Here is a 19,142-nt window from a genome sequence, read left to right on the forward strand (position 1 = left end):
TTCGATGTAATATACTAAGTCATGTTTTAATTAATCTAACCCAGGTTCTCTCATATTACCTTCGTTAAAATATTTAGTTTGGCCGGGGCATTGCTCATACTACGTATCTTGTTATAACTTGAATGAACAAAAGTGTAGCAGCCTATAGTGTTTTCAAGTCTAACGCCAGAACAACGGGAAAAAAAACATATCTCATTTAGTTTCTTTTTCATTTAATTTATTATATCAAGATAATATTTTTTCTATCTAAAATCAAGTGATATGTTATAGCAATAGAGCCAGTTTGTGCATAGTAAATTGAAATCCACTTTTTTATCCAGTCAAAGGCGTGGCATTGGTGCCAGGACGAAGAGATGTGCCTGAAAACACATAACAAGTTAATACATTTGAAAACTTAGAAATCTAATCCAACGAAAAACAGTAGCTGGCGTATTAAGGATAACAAGTAACAAGATAATCAACAAGCATCAAGCATCAAGCATCAATCATCAGACTTGACATTATATCTAGTTAACCATCTCTGTATCAAGTACTGCACCTTGACCTTAAGATGATCCTTCATTATCTGATCCACCAACTGAAGTGCTTCATCTTCTTGATGAGATGGCTAATAATGAAGGTGGTGGACAAAGTTTATTGGGGGTGGTGGTGGAAGTCTTGGACTCGTGCTACTGGTGGACGTAGTATCTGTAGGAAAGCCCGGAGAGAAGGTTTCTATGGTAAAGCTAGTAGTATCATCATAAGATTCATAGGAGTCCTGTACACTGCTTGGTGAATCTGATTTTGCTGGGGTTAGTTCTCCAAGACTGCACGTTGAGTTGCTTTCTATTATGTAGTTCAGGGCATAAACCACCTGTCATGTTGTTGAACAGCAAATGAGCATTAAACCCCAGAGACCAAAAAGAGCGAGAGAGAAGGGTGTTATGATGAGCTTGTAAGATCTTTGCTCCATGATATGAAACATTGCTGTTGCAGATCACTGAGTACAAGAGTTACCTTATCCATAGTTAATCGCTTCTGAGGATCCTTGCTGAGACATTTTTCTGCCACTCGAACCATCCAAAAGAGTTGATGGACATCGTGGGACTCTAAGATCCTCTGATCAATTAAATCTGGGTAGTTTCTTTCTTTCAGCAGCGGCCTTGCCTGTAAGCAAAAGTGAAATGATATGAATTAGCCGTGAAACATATAAGAACAACAAATATAAGGCTCTTATGTTTCCAACTTTCGTGCCTGTGCGTGTGACTGATGAGAGAATAACAGACTGATGCAATGCCTTAAGTGGAATTAGCTTTGAGAACATTTACCCATCCTACAAGACTTTTCCCTCCTAGTATTTTGTCTGTAGTCTTTAGTCCTGTGATCAGCTGCAATAGCACCACACCAAAAGCATAAACATCTGTCTTGGTTGACACCTTCCCACATTCTGCATATTCTGGTGCCAAGTATCCAAGAGTTCCAACAACTCTTGTCTCCAAGGACGGCTCTGAATCTTCGTGTTGAGTTCTTGCAAGACCGAAATCTCCAAGCTAATTCAAGGAAAATGTTAGATGAATCCTGATGTGGTGAAATCTTTTGATTACTCATTGAGAATGAATAGCGTGTTCTGGTTTACAAATGGTTTTGCTTAGATCTCCTGCCTTCAGCAATCTGGAAACTGATTCTATAAATAAATTAATCAATCTCCTTGATCACTCAATCCGATATGATATTTCTGGGCCTTCTGGCAAGTGAAAAATGGCTTAAAGATTTTCCATTAATGACAGTTAGAGATTATCAGAGATTAACTTTAATGAATTTGATCATTCTAGAATCTAGAAGCACAAAAAGAACTAGGTTTCATGAGTTGAAAACAGTTTCTTATTAAGGACTATTTGGCAGCAAGATGGTCAGCTGGCTTGGTTTCCCTTTTGCGACAACTTCAGTAGATCAATGCATGGATGGAAATAAAGAATCAATTTAGAATTGCTTGGTTTTATATTATTACCAGTGCTTCATGATCATGGGTTATGAGAATGTTGTTTGGCCTCATATCTCTGTGGATAATATTGTTTTCATGCAGATATTTTAGCCCTCTGGCAGCTCCCAAAGCTATCTTCATCCTCTTTTCCCAGGTGAGGGGCTTGCGCGCATGTTCTGCAGCAATTTAGCAAACATTACCGTGTATTAGGCTCCGTTCTCTATTATATTATTATGGTAAATATCCAATGCAATCATAGTATTGCAAAGCATAGAAAAATTAAATCCAGGGTCGTTGATTCTTACTTGATAAATGTTGGTCCAGTGAACCATTGCACACATATTCATAAACAAGCAGCCTGTCGTTTCCTTCAGAACAAGATCCCAACAGCATGACCAAATTCTCATGTCTGGCTTTGCTGAGCACTTCAACTTCAGACTTGAATTCCTTTTCTCCTTGGAAACTTGCGCTGTTGTGCTGCTTCACAGCAAAAGCCAGTCCATCCAGATCGCCTCTGTAGACAGAGCCAAAACCACCTTCTGATAGGAATTTCGTTTGGGAAAATCCTTCTGTTGCAGCATGGATCTCTTTATAACTGAAGTCTCTCTTCCATCCTATCTTTGGCCGTCTATTCTTGCAAACTAAGCAAATGGAATTTTTGAATACCTCATCTGTAGGACTCTCTCCCATCCAATTATCAATGTTCTTTTGTCGTCTTTGTTGTTCATTTAGGCTCTCTGCCTCCCTTTCCTTCTGCTCAAACTTAGTATTTGCAGCCAGGGAATGTTTTCCTGCTGTTTCTTGTTGTGTGTTGGCAGTGTTTTCTTTCCATTGAAAATTCAAGTAGGCATGCTTTGCGGTTTTAGAAGTAGAACTTGAAGTGTCATGTTCATGATAACCTGTAGTTGAAGTTGAAGATGAAGCTGTAGTCATCATGAACTGACTAGTTGATGCGGATTTAGAGAATGAATCTGATCTCCTGTGATTTTCATGAGTTATTTCTTCACCGTGATTGAATTGTTGTTCTCTGACTGCACCAGTGCTGGGAGGAGCTGGGGGTTCTGAAGCAACACAGGCTTATTTTTAAATGCTTTCTATTTGTATCAATTGACTAGTGCGATAAAGATTTTGTGTTTACACGTTAAAAAACTCGACTTTTGAAAATACATGCAACGATGCAACTCTTTCTCCAGGTTGAATACAAGCAAGTGAGATTTTACGGGGAGCATTTGCTGATATCAGAGAAGAAATATGATACTAACTCTCTGAAGGACCAGATGAAAATACATTATGCAGAATTTGATACTCTTTGAAAAAATCCATAGGACCATAGCTACCCACGTTTGCCAGGATCCAAAGACTGTAGGAAAATGTCAGGCAGGCATTTCTAGTTAAAAATTGCTTCAAACACTAACCATTGAGCTGGTTTTTTCCATTACCTTTCCCTATGATGGATCAAGAATAATATAGACATACATGCAACTGGACTAATAATATTGTTGTGCACCTTAATGCAGGTTTCTTATGCAAATGCAGATTAAAGCTCATTTATCAAAATTCTGATAATTTTCAGATGGCCATGAAATACTTACTGCGGGCAGACCTTCTGCGCTTTGGGCTCCCTGGTATCATTTCATCATACGGTACCCTTTCTTCCTCCTTTTCATTTAATTTTATGTTCTCTCTTGTTTTCGAACCTCTGAGTTGTTCGATGGTGTTGTTACGCTTCATCCTTGATATCCCACATGGAAGCTTGTCCATAAAGTATCTCTTGTCTTTCTTCATTTGCCTGCAGCATATATTGCATAGAAACTGCATTATATGTAAGCCCTAGTTCTTGCTCCTTACATTTTCTTCTCAGTCAGAAGTCTTTAAAATAACAAATCAGATGTATTTGAGTCTGACCATATTTTGATGCTTGCAGTGTGATTTAAGCCAGTAGCTATGTTTTCATACATCTACATGATAATGTGAAGCATTTCTCTAGTCAAACACTGTCTAAAAGAATTGTAAACTCTGGAAACTCATCTCACCCCTGTAGATATAAATACTTTATGTTATATGAATTCTTTTACTTGTTTACCAGAAGGCTATTGCGTTGATAACACAAAGTAAATTAAAAATTTGTAAAAATCCAGCAACAAGCTGTAAACATTTATTTTCAGCTACATGTTACCACTTATTTTCGAGGCTGAATCCATCTCTGCTCCATTAGCTGTAAGCATTTTGTGCAAGATTGAGTTTTTCTTATAGTTCTGCTACAGTTTTCTGATATCATAACTACAGCATGTGTGCAATCGAACTTCTTTGGTGTGATTCTTTTAGGTGTTCATGTATATATGAATAGACTGTTATCTTCTTTTTCTAAGCATAAAAAAATCATGCATTGAGACCCCATTTATATTGGATGTGCTTTTCTATTTGATTAAAAGCTCAGCACTCAGCACTCTACAGGATCGGCAACTTGAAATCATGACTGACCTGTCAAGTATCACCCATGTGGCCCTGAAAATTTTAGCAGCTTTTAGAGCAAGCTCCTTTGGCGTAGATCCAGCACGAACTTCTACACGGAACTCAATCTGAGGATTTCAAGCCAGACAAAGGATCCCATCAGTCATTCGAGCAACATAGGTGAAATAGTTTCAAGTTGCCAATACGCTCTCTGGTTTGATCGCAATTTTACTAAACATCAAATTACATAGAAGAGGTTGATTTTGGAGAATCATTTGGAGGAAGATTTACAGAGTTGCTATAGATCTAAAGTCTAAAAAATGGGATCTAGAGAACTACATTGGATGTCAAATCTCTTGGAAAGATAAAACTGTTCTATATTGTCATATCTTCATTTTTATGGATCACTTCCATTTCCTTTCCTCGTTAAATTATACAAAGTTAAGACTCTCGTATTATTAGACAACTAACTGGCGTTACGGCTAAGAAACAGGAAAATCTAATAGAACATTACCAGTACCTGTTCCATTTCACACTGCTTAGCTATTTCCAGTATTTCCACATTGTTAACATACTCTTCCGTCTTCCTGGAAACTTCTTCTTCAATGAATTTGGGGTTAGCCCCAAACATTGATTTTGAGTCCACCTTGAACCTGTATCCCACTGGATCACGACAAATACAGAAGGAAAGGAAAGGGAGAAAAAATAATCAGTAAAGTGAATTATACAAGTGCTAATGTGCTGCTTCTAGGACGATTACAAGCAAAATGCTTAAGGGCACATTCATATCTCTAAGAATGTTTGCATATAGGAATGAGAAGAAAAGGCACAAATTCTTATGCCGGTTTCACCTTCAGTGAAAGATAACGTACTAGGATTATTAACCTGGTGAAGAACTCCTAAGAGTATGATTGCATCTCCAGGCTTAAGGGAAAATCCATTAAGGACCAATCTGATTGCTATCGGACTCATATCCCGCGATACATCTTGGATCACCACTACTCTCTGAACACCTTCAGACATGATTTATCTTTCTGGATATCTTACTTTGACATTCAGTCAGATAACAGTCCCTTAACAGCTAACAAAATATGCTGAGTAGCAGCAGCTATTTAGTAATCCTGTCTGCTTCTTTCGCTAATAAAATAGCAGATCCATTATTAAAAATATGTATAACTTGGTTTACTTAGGTTTTTCTTGTCCTGTTAATCAATCTATGTCGATCCTATGAATTTGTTTTTATGTACAGCATGAGATGAAATATTTATGCAAGTTTTGAGCACCCTAAACTCTCTAAAGAATGCAGGAAAGTGGAAACACAATCCGGCCAGTTAAGGCCAGGGACAATGCCAGCCAGCAGGAGTATTATTTTATACTGCAGCTGTATGTGATGATCTAGTTGATAAGAACCACAGAAACAAATCACAGTTTAGAGATTTTATAAAATGAGAGCTTGAGACAGAAACTACTATCAAAGATGGCCATAGGAAACAAATGGAATGTAAAAAACTGATGGATAAACAACAAGAAGCTGCAATACGCAGATCTCTGTTACTGATGCTACACCAGAGCCAACAAGTTAAAGGGAAGATTCTAGAGGAAAATAAGGGTGGGTGGTGAATCCAACCAAGCTCCTTTATAGTTATTTCGGTCCGGAGTTTCATTTTTTTTTTTAATCCTGGTTATAATTTCTATGCTTGGCACCCTGGCCTCAAGCCAGGAAAATGTTGCGATTTTGACAATACCAAAGCTCGTTCTCGATGATATCAGTCATTTGGGGCAAATAATTTGTCTACTATTCTCTTTGTAGATTCAGCTGATAGGGAAATTGCGAAGGACCAGCCAGACATGATAATGGAAAATTTAAGTACAGCTTCTGTAAAGCTGTTTCGGGCTTTCATCTGTTAAACATTGTTGGCTCTCCACAGTATGTGTCTTATCAATATCAAGCAGCCAGAAGTGGCCACTTGTTTGTATGATAATTCTTATCGTGTTTAAACATCCATTTGTACTCATTATGTCAGGAATCTGCATTGAACAGGAGTAGAGTTTGGTGACCACTGCTGTAAAATACCTAGAACATTTGCTTGGACTACGCTACTATCAGATCAATTTTCTTAGCATAAAAAATGTTGAAGTGTGCTAATATGTTTTATAGAATGAAAAAATTTAAATTGTGTAGGGGCTGACTGATTAACTTAATGAGTTTAAAAACAACTTGGATGATTGTTAAAAACTTTATTTGACTAAAAAAAATTCAAAACGATATTATTTTTTTTAAAAAATATTGTGAAGAAAATATATTAAATTGACTTAGGTCAACTCGAATTAATCTACCAAATCCGAAACCCGAATTATAAGACCAAGATAACCTCATAGAAAACAAATCGAAATAAATACAAAACTCAATTCTCAATCAACTCAACATTAAAGAATGAAATTGAAAAGAAAAATTCAATTAAAATGATAAAAAAACAAACAATTCGAGTTAACTTAAGTTAACGTACTAAGCTCGCAACCAGGTCATGTGATTGGGATAACAATATAAAAAGCAAATTGAAATAAATTATGAAGCTAAATTCTCAATCAACTAGATATTTAAAGATAAAATTGAAAAAAAAACAATTAAAAAAACATAAAAAATATCCCGAGTTAATCCATCAAACTCGTAATTTAGGTAATGAAACCAATATAAACTTCATAGAAAGCATACAAAAAAATATATTAAGTGTTATTCCAAATAAACCAAATCTTGAATAATAAAATTGAGAAAAAAAACTAAAAAAAGAAAATCCAAACCAACTCACCAAACTCACATCTCAAATCTTGAAATTATTATAAGCAAATATAATAATTGAAAGATAAAATTAAAAATATTAAACCCTTAAAAAAAATCAAAATAAAACAAATTATTGTTACTTTATGAGAAAGGAACATTGATTAGTTTTTGTTAATATTATTTAGCTAAGTAAAGGAGTTCATGTTATTCATTCGCTACATTAAGAATTTTATTACTATTTATTTTATTATATAAAATATTAAAATAAATTGAATTTATAAAATTAGTTAAAATATACGCAAGCTGATACAAATATTCATATTAATAATAAAAAAAAATGTTGGAGCAAACAAGTTAGGGAATCATCTTCTTATTCATATTTCCTCGAGTTTGCTTCCTGATTTTTGCCTGTGGAGTTTGTTGATTTATTAGGGGTGAGTTTTCTGCTTTAATTTACATAAAAAAAAAAGGGGGCACAAAGTTATTCTCCATTGAGTAGCATGATATTTTCACAAGCATTAAAGCCTTCAACTGTGTTTGGTTAGTGTCTGAAATAAAATAAATAAGTATAGAATAAAGAATAAAAATATATTTAATTAAAAAAAATAAAAAATAAATAAATTTGTTCTGATGGACAAACCCTCTGCACATAGGAATGAAAATCCAACTAACATTCGTAAGCATACAGTAAGACATAGAGAAACCATTGGTTTGCTGTATATCCATAAGATTCTCCGCATCCTTGTGATCTTTTCATCTATTATGTTGCTTTTCAGGGGATTCCCAAGCGTGTCTTTACTGAAAAACTATCCTTTGATCTCCTTATCTGTCTTTGGGATCTTGCAATGTACACTTATTGTTTTATTTTTTATTTCTTTAACATATATTAATAAATTTTACAGGTTTTAAAGTTAATGTCTTTATAAACCTCCAATAACTCTGGAATTTATAAAACTCAAATTAGTGACCTCTAAAAAAACAAACCTAAAACATGAATAATTCATCTCTCAGTTTTTTTACACTTCCTATATTGACTTTACAGTTCATGAACTATCCAATTAACATACTGTTTCCTTCTATTTCTGACAAGCATAAGATTGAGTCTTGAGTGTTGAGATACGATTAGCAGCATCTCATAGTTTCTACCAGTTTGACTATAATGTAACAGTCGCAGTATATTCAAATTATATCTGCCCATTAAGCATTGTGCCACTGTGCAAATGGGTGACAAAGGGCAGGGGCAAACAGATGAAATGCCACTTGAGCCAAGCAGAGAATAGACAAGATTTATTGAAATATACCAAGGCAAGTTTTCACAGCAAACAATCCCTGAAGAAGCGTGTGCGAAAGCTTTTGCAAAAGTGTTTTGCATTGCGGGATAGAGAAATGGGTCCAAAAATGCTTTTCTGGTTCAAACCCCTGCATATTTGACATTTCTCCTCAATTCCTTCAATTGTACAATATCAGTAGAAAGCTTCCTGGACATTCTTTCCTACAAATAGTTTTGGTTGGCTAACTAATTTTGCAATTCAAGAACATAAAGCAACCCTCCCTGTATAACCTGTTTCAGGCATTTCTCCTACAACGAAGAGCTCTAATGATCGTGCAACAACCATTTTAGCATGCCAATTAAAAGGGTGGTAAGTGAATGGTGCACGTGTTGCTCAGCACTTAGCCGGAAGAGTGAGAAACAACCATGTTCAAGATTGGAAGAAAAAAAGAAGAGGCAAAGGATCAAGCAAGTAGTTGGTGGTCAACAGGAATCCTCACTCAAAAAAGTGGTCGGCTATGAGATATCTCCAAATTTCATTTTATTTAAATAAATCAAAATTGTACAAGACAAAGTAGACTAACCCACCTAGATAAAGATCCACCAGATAAAATCTACTCGAGGTGGGATTGCTCTTCTAATTCTTTATACAGATGTTCTCGTGCTCTCGATAAATGTAATGCAACTAAAATTCTGTAAATAAGGCATGATCTAAAAAGAAGCACATGCTAATACGTCTCTAAAACATGGAGCAGCTTCAGCTGAAAATGAATACACACAAAAATTTCCATCTAATGGCTCCCCCTCTGAAAATGTTAAACGAAACATGTGAGGCATGATGGCAAAAGCCAAAGGGTCAAAACTAGGGAAAGAAATTGCTGTCACATGTAGTAGCTTCACTGCTTCTTATCTAGGGAGAGAAAGAATGGGATCTCAAAGGGATAAAGATTTATACCTCCTCACGCACATCTTTAATTTTTTTAACTACCTTAAAGCCACACCCGACAACAGACTATGCTGTGTTTTTCTTGTTTCTAAAGCTCTCCTTCAGCAAAGCAAATTTTTTCTTGCACTGGTTTATAGTTTTCCCAGGAACAGCAGCAGCAACCCGCTCCCAACGTTGACTGGTTTCTTTTGGGAACGTTTTTAGAGCCTGAACCAGAGCTCTTTCTTGCACGGCAGACCACACATCTTGGTCAGCACTTGAAGACACCCCATTTGCAGTGACCACATCATCAGTTTTCTGCTTGTCCGTGTCACTTGAAGACTCTTCTTGAGCCACCTTTGCAGCACTACTTTCAAGTGCTTGAACAGTTGATGCCCCTTCTGTTTCCTCTCTAGTTGAAAGGGGAGATTCAATGGATTGTGCAGGTTTCCTCTTCTCAAGAAAAGAATTAAAAGCTTTAGCGGAGTCAGGTTTCTGAAGGAGGACTGTTTTTGTTGCTTTTAAAATTTCTTCAACAGATCTTCCTGTACCAATGTAGTCTGAAATAACCTCCCACCTCCGCGATGTTCCTTTAGGATATTTCTGCGTTCCTTTTCTCAGAAGCTCAATTTCTTCTCGACCCCATGGTTTCTCCTTCTTTCCGGAGCTGCTTGATGGGGAACTTCCATTGGAGTTCAAAGAGCCATTCTGCTGCGAAATCTTCTTCTCTTCTTGTTTACTGCTCCCAGAATCATGATCACATCCACATGCATCTCTCAGTACTTTTGCTTGCTCTAGCACTTCTTTGCCTTCAATCCTTTCACATAAACTCCTAAGCTGCTCAATATCCAGTGACATACAAAGATTCTCCACATCAGCCTCGCTAAGATTGAGCAAACACTGTGACAGAACAGATCCTGAAAGAGTTCGAAGGCGACTCCGCTCTTTACGCAAAAGCTTCTTCTCTTTCTCCTTTAATTTCTTCTGCTGTAAAGCAGCTTCAGCAACACGTTTTTCCTCCTCTTCTTTCTGGCGTTTCTCCTCTTCAGCAGCCCTTGCAGCTTCTTCTTCTTGCAACCTTTTTGCCAAAAATTTAGCTTCCTTCTTTCTTTGCTTCTCAGCTTTCTCCTCCTCCTTTCTCCTCAATATTCTTGGGTCTCTCTTATAGGCACTGTCAACAAGAGTACGTATCCGTGCATAGTCTTCCTTTCTTGCCTTTTCTGAAAGCTTTGCATTCTGCCTCTCCATCCATCTCTTGTGGTCACGAGACTCGGCTTCTTCAAGATCAAATTCATCCGCATGAGGGAACTCTCTCCAGCTTTTAAAGCTGTACCAAAAATTATAAAAGCTATCTACTTCTTTTAAAGAAGTTTTCTCATCACCTAAAGATGGGACTGTTTGGTTAACTGACCACCGTCCATTCCTCATAAAAGCAGGACCAAACACCTTGAAGAAGTCTTGAGGGGCACAGTCAGTGGGAATTTCATCATCAAACTCATCTGTAGAGTCATATATTCTTCTCTTCACAGGATCAATCAAAGCTTCATATGCTTCTTGGATTGCTTTAAAGTGGCTCTCTATTTCATCCTTTTTTGCTTGTTTTGCAGCCTCACTTTCCTCGGCAAGAAGAATAGCAGCCTGCTTGTCTGGATGATACTTCAAAGCAACCTCACGATAGCTTTTCCGTATTTGTTCTTCTGTGGCAAGATATCTCAAATGGCCTAAACCCAACAAGGCATAGTGATCCTGTTGCGTATCTCCAGATCCAGATTTCTTTTTACCTTTGGTGCTGTAGGATTCAGATGATGGCATGTATGATTGCTGTTTGTCATTGGACACTTTCTGATCTTCAGTCTTTGTGCCTTCCTCCTCCCAGCCAAGGAGTTTTAAAGCAGCAGTGTGAAAAGCATGCCCAGCTGGTTCAAATTTCAAAGCTTTGATTGGAATGCCGTTTGAAGAAACATGCAATGGCTGTCCATCTACAAGCTCTTGTGAGTAAGAAATAAGACGAAGACTAGTTTGGATGGCCATGATGTTACCAATATCAATCTCCAAAATCACCTCAATTTAGAACCCTGTTCAGCAATCAGTGTTGTAGCTATCTTCAAGCTGCACTGGAACAAAGCTTCAATCAGTAAAATTCATGCAGAAGAAAGTACAAGGATTAATACTTTCTAGCAATAATCCAAGGAGTGTGACTTGGTCAGCATGTTGTAGAGTACAGGGACAGTAGACAGAACATGCTAGTTGACAGGTATATTGACTAGCATGAATCAGCAGAAAATAAAAAAGCATACACACGCAGTTGAAAGCCACTTCACACACTTGAACATGCTTTTATAAATATTAGAGCACCCATCTCAAGACCATCAAGCTCTAAGTTGTATTGGAACAATATTTATCAACTCCTACACATCATTAAAAGCCCACAGAAAAGCAGCAATTTTCTAATGCCCTGCCACAAAAGTTAATCTACTTTATTTCAAAATAAAATAGCAATAAGTAACATTCCAAGTCCTTATGAAAGCCTAAAAGACATTATGTCATATAGAAAACATGTAACATTCAGTTTTCATTAAAAATGAAAATTTTTATGAAATTAAAAAAACATTATAAAATACACATAAAAGCGTAGGAGTCATCAACATGCCAAATATTTTACGTTCAACAATCACCAACAAACACTCCGTCAATAACACCGATTCTACCATTAAAATTACCATATCCAAAAAAAAAGACACCAAATTTCTCCAGTACACGTTCGTAAGAACTTCTCAAGAACAATTACAGCTCTCACCCAACTCCTCCTCAATCACAAAAATCATCACCCAACTACGCTCATGGGTTCTTGGATTTATTCTAGAAAGCTCACCAGACTTCATATCCTTGTAAATACTCTTCAATGAGTTCACGCTAATATCAAAACACAAGGCCCTATCGTTAACAAACTTGGAAATTTCATCCAACATTAAATTAAATCGATAGCTAAATCAACCCCTTCTCAGCATTCGTACCAATATTAAACACGAAACCTTAGTAAATCAAAATAAGCAAACATCAGGCTAATTTGTAACTTCGCTAACGTCATTAAACACAAATGATCATTTAACCCTCAACGTTAGCTATATAAATCACGTAAAGCAACAAAATAATCAAGCAGATAACATAAAGACGCAAAATTGATGGGAAAATAACCACGAACTAGACTTTATACGAAATCAGACCACATAAAAACGATCAAAACATCGATCACTTAAAATCGCAAAAAGGGATTTCAAGAAACAACAAAAACGAAAAAACGTGAACAATCAGAGCTGAAAAAAAGGACCAAATAGTAAATGAAGAGCAGATGTTGTTACCTGAGTTTGAGGTGTTCGCTTGTTTATTGGAGAGATGGAGCTCCAAAGGAGGGCTCTCTTTCTCGAGACGAAATATGATTGCGGTTATAAATTAGGGTTTTTCTAGGATTCTGAGAATTGTGAGGAATTAGGGTTTTTGAGGGGGGCGCAAAGCAGTGCAGATGGCAAAGCAAGGGAAAAGGAGGCTGCTTGCTGCTGTTCTTTTTTCGCTATTGATTTTGCTTCCGTCGAGTTTTTATAGATGGATGGTTGGATTCACGGGTGGCTTCTTATTGGGCCGGGCTTACGTGTCCACTTACCAACTAGCGCGTCGCGTTTATTCTATTTATTTATTTTTAAATTAATTTTTGTATTAAAGACCTGAAATATATTAATAAAAAAATTATTTTAATATGGTTTTCATTAAAACAATAATCACATGAGGCTATTTTATAATATTTTATAATATATCTTTTAAAATAATTTTTTTTAATTTTTTATTTAATTAGATAAAGCAAAAAATTATAAGAATTCAAGATTATTATTTAATAAAAAAACTCAAGATATGAAATAATACTTCTAAAATAATTTTAAATTAATATATTGTACTAAAAAAATAAATTACTATATATAACGACATCATCCACTTAACTCAATCAATTAAATACTTCCAATAATAAAATATTTCAATTATATATATATATATATATATATATATATATATTGAATTTTATATATTTCATATTAAATAACATGTACATGATACAAATTTATATTTTTTTTACTTTAGGCGATTCCTAATTGCAGATGGAGCTGCCTAAAATGTACTGATATTGTGGCAGTACTTTCTTCCTCCTCAGCCATGTCTCTCTCACCAAAACCCCTCTTGCATCGCTTGGTAATTCTTCTTCTTCCTCCTCCTCTTCTTCTTCCTTTTTACTTTCCTCTTTTTCATGGCAAAGTAATTTCTTGTTTCAAATCTGCTTGCCAGTGTTTCAACGAGCTTCCTTGCATTTACACTTTTAGGGTTCCCACTCGGTTCCACCTACAGAAATCAAAGAGCCCCTCATCAAACCTGTCCCACTTTCAACGTCTCTGCTCAGTTACCGGCGACAACAATGTGAGTATCAGTCACATTCTAACTATCCCATATTCTTAAAATGATTAATGTTTGTTTAAAAACTTTTTTTTTTGGTCTTTGGTTGTGTAAGGTTAGGTTTCTGGTTCATCGGGTTCTCACAACAAAAATCATGACCATGGAGGTATGTTAATAATAATAATAATAATAATAATAATAATAATTTGTTCTTTCAACAGTATGGTGTTGAAAATTTGATGAATGTATTGTGTTGCCAGCTAAATTATCCGGCATCTTGCCTTGTTTTCCAGGCTCAAGGGAAAGGAGTGAAATGAGTCGATCGTCAGCTTCGAATGAGTACTTTCTTCTTATTCATTGTGCTGACATTCTTTTGTTTGTTAATAGCATGATGATGGCAATGCTGTTGCTTTCTTGCTTACCCATGAATATAATACATAGGAATGTACAGATTGATTTTCTTTTTTCTTTCTGCTAATTGCTTTGTTGATTAGAGGTATGGAGATTTCTGTTGGCGATGAATGTTTTATAAACGGAAGCTATATATAGCTTTGAATTAATGGTTTGGATTACTTTTTGTAAAATGAGTATTGTCTGAATGGTGTTATTTTACTGTCGTTATAAACGGAGAGAAGAAAAGGTAAGTTAGAAATGCATGAATATCTTCTCTTGTTCATCAGGGTTTGAATTGTATGTGTACTGATTTAGTCCTTTTTTTATTATTATTATTTAACTTGTCACCAGTTTGTTGAAGAAACTAAAGAGATATGGGATTTCTGGAATATTATCCTATGGGCTTTTGAATACTGCCTACTACCTTACAACCTTTCTCTTGGTGTGGTAAGCGAAGTAACCTTTTATAAGAATCACTTGGTCTATGTTTCTTTTAATGTGCATAAAACACCTTTTATAAGAATCACTTGGTCCATGTTTCTTTTAATGTGCATAAAACCCCAGAGTGTGACAAACTTGAGAGGTTTGTGCTGTTTGATCATGGAAGCCTGTCACTCACATCATTCAGAACACCTTCAATGCTAATTAGCAAGCTGTGGGTTTGAAATTTGTGACCAAAGATTAATTATACCTGCTCTTAATGTGGTGTACGTTGCTTTATCTCTAGACTTTTGAGTAGTCACATTTCTACGTCATGAAACATCATCATTCTGTAGACGAGTCTGGTAAATGAATGTTTGATGAAAGAATCCAGCTATGGCTTGATTACGAATAAAAGAAGCTTACTTTTAGGGAGCCTTATTGGATCTTCTCATTGAGAGAAACATAGTGTCCACTTAAAGTTGGAATAAATGGATTAATTATGGTGTTTTCTTTTCTCCCACACAAATTCATTTTCTTGATATATTAGACCGGTTCTTGTATAGGAGGAGGATGTTGGGGTGCTGATTTGATAATTCAAGTTGCTGCTATAACTAAGTTTGGGTGTCACTTATTCGATTTTTTATCTTTGAATTTGAAGGCAGATTCAAAGTTATGTTGTTTGTGGACTGTCTTGGGCTTATACTCTAGAGCCTTTGAAATTTAAGATTACTTCACTTGCTTACCAGGTTCTATATTGCTCCTGCACCTGGAAAAATGGGTTATTTCGCTGCTGCTGAAAGGTAAATTACTGATCTTTCTAAACATCAATGGGACTATAAAATAGCATGGAAATTTAACTTGTTGCAGATTTCTCAAAGTGATGGCAATGGTGTGGGCTGGGAGCCAAGTTACCAAGCTTGTGAGAGCAGGAGGGTGAGCTGCTAGAACTCGACTTTTCTTTCTTCATGTTACTTGTCTAAATGTAAAGATTGATTCCATGACCTTAAATAACCAGGAGGTGTTCAGGAATTGTTATTGCTACTGTTTTTTCCTGGTCATGTTCACTTGAAGTCGATTCAATCTAGATTTCAAAATTCATAAATTTCATTGGTTTTTCTTCTGTTTTTAGGGCTTAACAAATGGATAGTTTTATGGGCTGTTTGGGTTGCTGCTGAGGTCGGATGGTCCTCAAGCATTGGGACACTGTAACGAGTAATGACCATAGTTGGAACATTTCTCAAAAGTGTCTGAAATTAAACGAACAAACCAGAAAACATAAAATATTTGGAGATATAAATTCCTGGTCTGATGCGCAATTGTTGTTACGTTAATGCAATTTAGAGGAACTAAACCCCTGTTTTCAACCTCAGCAAAGAATTTGTTTCCCAAAGTTGCAAGGACATGGATGTAGTTGAACCTTGTGAGCTTGTTTTATATTAAACTAAGACAGTTTTCTGTTGGATTGCTTCATGGTAATTCTTTTTTTCTAGATCATGAATCATCATTTTTATTTTATCCACCTGTCTTTTTTTCCCCTTGCCCTTGTTTTATGATTTTGTTTGATGTTCTTATACTACCATTTTGCATATAGAATTGGATGATTCCCATCCACAGTAAGGCTCTTTTACTATCTTTTTAAATCTTGTAAGCCTAATTTAGTAAGTGCATTATACATTTTGAAGCATTTGTTTCTTAAAGAGATACCTCTTGCCCAGGGCCCTTGCTCTTGCACCTTTTGTAGACAGTGGATTGTCATGGTTCACTGTCAAATTCAAATTTGAGTCTCAGGAGAAGGTACATATCTAATGTTTGGCATTTTCGTAACATTCTCATTCATTCGATTACGTGTAACCATTACATTTTACTGTTTCAGGCTTTCATAGCAATTGTTGGATTCTGTTTTGGGCTGGCCGTCATTTTATTTCTAGTCATGACATTGCTCTGGGCATAAAATCATCACTTCGTTCTTCTTTTAGGTAGGGGGTGTTTCCATTTTTCTTCCCCGCAAAAATAAAGGTTGGCATCCCTTGATTACTGTCACCTTTACATTATTTATTAATGGTGACCTTGACCTGTTCCAGGTGGAGCATATACCATGTGAAGCAAAGGAGCTGCATCAATGTTTCGAAGATGAAACTACCAAGCATAGGCATGTGACCAATGTTGATTCTCTCGTGGATTCTAGGCCATCCATATTTGGTGGTGAAAGTTGCAGAGATCCAGCGTGATACAAAAAAAAAAAAAAAACAGAGAGAAAAGAAAAGCTTATCTTTTACTCTTCTCGTACGTAACTTTTTTTTCTTGACCATCAAAGAAAAAGCACTGTCATCTCATTGCAGAGAGCACAATAATTTCTCACCGGGAACTGCTATTCTGACATCACGCTGTATTCTCAATTAAGTTTCTTGTCATTTCTTTTTGGCTCAGACTAGGAACAAGAACAGGACAGGGATGCCTGTTTTAAGGAAGTAATCTCTTCTCTAAGCTGTATGACTCACAAGAACAGGACAGGATGTCGGCCCGTAAAGCATGTGCTTTCTCGTACAGTAGAGATGAGCCCAAAAAAATAAAAAAATTCATAAACTGATTAAATTGAAAAAAATAATTGAAAAAATCAAATTAAAAAAAAATTAAATTAACTGATTAAAAATCATAAATTTTTTTGATTTGATTTGGTTTTGGTTTTAAAATCTAAAACTAATTAAATCGAATTGAATCAGTTTAACTAGGCCTACACTTCACATAAAAACCAAAAAAAAACAAAAAATAAGTATAAATAAAATAATTTTTATAATCTTAATCTAAAGTAACATTCAACCTCCTCTCCCTTTGCTCTCTATATCTTTCTCTTTTATTTGCTCTCTACATCTGTTCTATTTAAATTTTCTTCATACTCCACTATTGTTATTTGTTAAGCTCTTGCTTCAAAAGATCCTAAACCAACGCCCCCTTTTTCCTCCCTACCTCTCATCTCTCCCCGTGGCCCTTTTTGATGATTAAGATTTTAACTCCACTTCAAGTTCATCCCTATATGTCGTGGGTTTTAACTTTTTTTTATTATTATTATGTTATAATTTGCTTATAATTTATGAGCAGATTTGTTTTTTAAAATAACATAAATCAAGATTTGCTTGTATTTTATAAATATATTTATTTTCTTTTCAATTATGTCTTGGTTATATAAATTAAAACAAGTTTTTGAATAATAGAAATAAGATTTGCTTTTCGATTTTATCGGTTTTTAAACAATAAAAACCAATACAAACTAAAACTAGTTAATTTGAACCAATTTTAATTCGGTTTTGATTTTTAATTTTAAAAATTAATAATATCAGTTTAGTTAATTTTTTTATATAAAAACTTAACTGAATAAAAAGTAATCACTCCCACTGGACAGCCATGAGACGGGTAACTAAAGAAAACAATCTCATAACACCAAAAAAAAAAAAATAGAAGACAGTCGCATGAACATTTAAGGCTGTTCCAATTATACCCTACAGGAGAGGGATCATCGATCTCCTGCTTGTAGTCAAATTGTGAACCCTTCGGCATTTTTTTCTGATATTAGAAATCAAATTTGTATAAAACATTTCCCCAAGCAATTTACAACAAACCTTTCTAGCTGATGATCTGTCCTCCCTCTCTATCTCACTTGATGAGGTGAATCATGAATCTGATCGTGCAGAAAACCATTCCGGGGCGGCAAGAGTATTGGATGAAATCTGGATTTAGAGTAAACCGGTTACATGTTTCTGTAACCAGAACATATAACAAGACAATTCTGGGGAATCTATTGCAATATCACCGAACATTGAACAAATTACAGGGAGCATATTTGCAACAGGTTATATGCAGACACAGAGTTCTGACGTGTGTTTTTTGTTTTGAAGCCAGCTTATGCACGATACAGCCCCACAACATAGTTCTAACAGAGAAAAGGTTAGCACCTTTAAGTCACCTCTCGAACTGTTCATATAAAGGATTGGCAGCCACGGGAGATACCCTAACGAAAACTTTCCCTCTCCAAAGAGTTCCATATCGATGAAAATAACCTCCAGAAGCCTCAATCTATTGCTTGAATACTGGGACTACATTTTCTTTTGTTTTTACGTATTATTTCTTTAAGTCATCTATTGGTGTTTGTTTTTACTAGCAGTTGTTCATTTTGTTTATCATTTACTGCATAGACAAGTCCAAGCAGATAATTTGGCTTAAATCTTATAATTTTCTGGGAAATCTTTGGTAAACACATCTAAGTACTGATAAAATTGTGTGACTGCATTATTCTTCCCTTGCTTTTCAAAGTGAACCTGAATGGTCGAGTATTTTCATTTTTGGTAGATATTTTTTCTTTGGGATTCTTAATCTGAGCACTAAAACATAAGAGCAGATGTATAAAACATCCTCTTTGGCTGGTTCCCCTACTTGCTCATAAGCTAAAAGGTTTCTGATGCTTCTGTAAATAATTGTTGTTTAAAGTTCATATTTATGTTGTTAAATGAGGGAA

At 35.6% G+C, this 19,142-nt stretch overlaps 3 protein-coding genes across 9 annotated transcripts; 1 reads left to right on the forward strand and 2 right to left on the reverse strand.

Moving 5' to 3' along the window:
- Positions 1-607: 607 nt before the first annotated feature.
- LOC133702002 (probable serine/threonine-protein kinase PBL5) lies at positions 608-5,434 on the reverse strand. The gene is made up of 9 exons (XM_062126187.1): positions 5,254-5,434; positions 4,932-5,074; positions 4,442-4,539; positions 3,553-3,749; positions 2,266-3,021; positions 1,988-2,136; positions 1,308-1,529; positions 997-1,146; positions 608-853 (listed from the first exon to the last, which is right to left on the reverse strand). The coding sequence occupies exons 1-9, from the start codon at positions 5,432-5,434 to the stop codon at positions 608-610; spliced, it is 2,142 nt and encodes a 713-aa protein (XP_061982171.1).
- Positions 5,435-8,986: 3,552 nt separating this feature from the next.
- On the reverse strand, positions 8,987-12,948 carry LOC133701723 (uncharacterized). Its single transcript, XM_062125766.1, has 2 exons — positions 12,745-12,948; positions 8,987-11,494 (listed from the first exon to the last, which is right to left on the reverse strand). The coding sequence occupies exon 2, from the start codon at positions 11,414-11,416 to the stop codon at positions 9,473-9,475; it is 1,944 nt and encodes a 647-aa protein (XP_061981750.1). The 5' UTR covers positions 11,417-11,494; positions 12,745-12,948; the 3' UTR covers positions 8,987-9,472.
- A 540-nt stretch (positions 12,949-13,488) lies between these two features.
- On the forward strand, positions 13,489-17,119 carry LOC133700648 (uncharacterized). Of its 7 annotated transcripts, none has more exons than XR_009843452.1 (10): positions 13,489-13,621; positions 13,715-13,843; positions 13,940-13,985; positions 14,080-14,158; positions 14,564-14,659; positions 15,382-15,435; positions 15,514-15,568; positions 16,351-16,429; positions 16,509-16,611; positions 16,717-17,119. XR_009843452.1 is itself a non-coding variant. In XM_062124236.1 (10 exons), exons 1-9 carry the CDS (start codon positions 13,586-13,588, stop codon positions 16,584-16,586), a joined length of 663 nt encoding a protein of 220 aa, XP_061980220.1. In that variant the 5' UTR covers positions 13,489-13,585; the 3' UTR covers positions 16,587-16,611; positions 16,717-17,119. The 7 variants fall into 7 exon arrangements, 4 of the variants coding, with proteins under 4 accessions (XP_061980220.1, XP_061980221.1, XP_061980222.1 ...); XM_062124236.1 differs by having other exon boundaries at positions 15,503-15,568; XM_062124237.1 differs by having other exon boundaries at positions 14,113-14,158; positions 15,503-15,568.
- The last annotated feature ends 2,023 nt before the right edge of the window (positions 17,120-19,142 follow it).

This window comes from Populus nigra, chromosome 8 (assembly GCF_951802175.1).
Source record: "Populus nigra chromosome 8, ddPopNigr1.1, whole genome shotgun sequence".
Taxonomy (NCBI): Eukaryota; Viridiplantae; Streptophyta; class Magnoliopsida; order Malpighiales; family Salicaceae; genus Populus; species Populus nigra.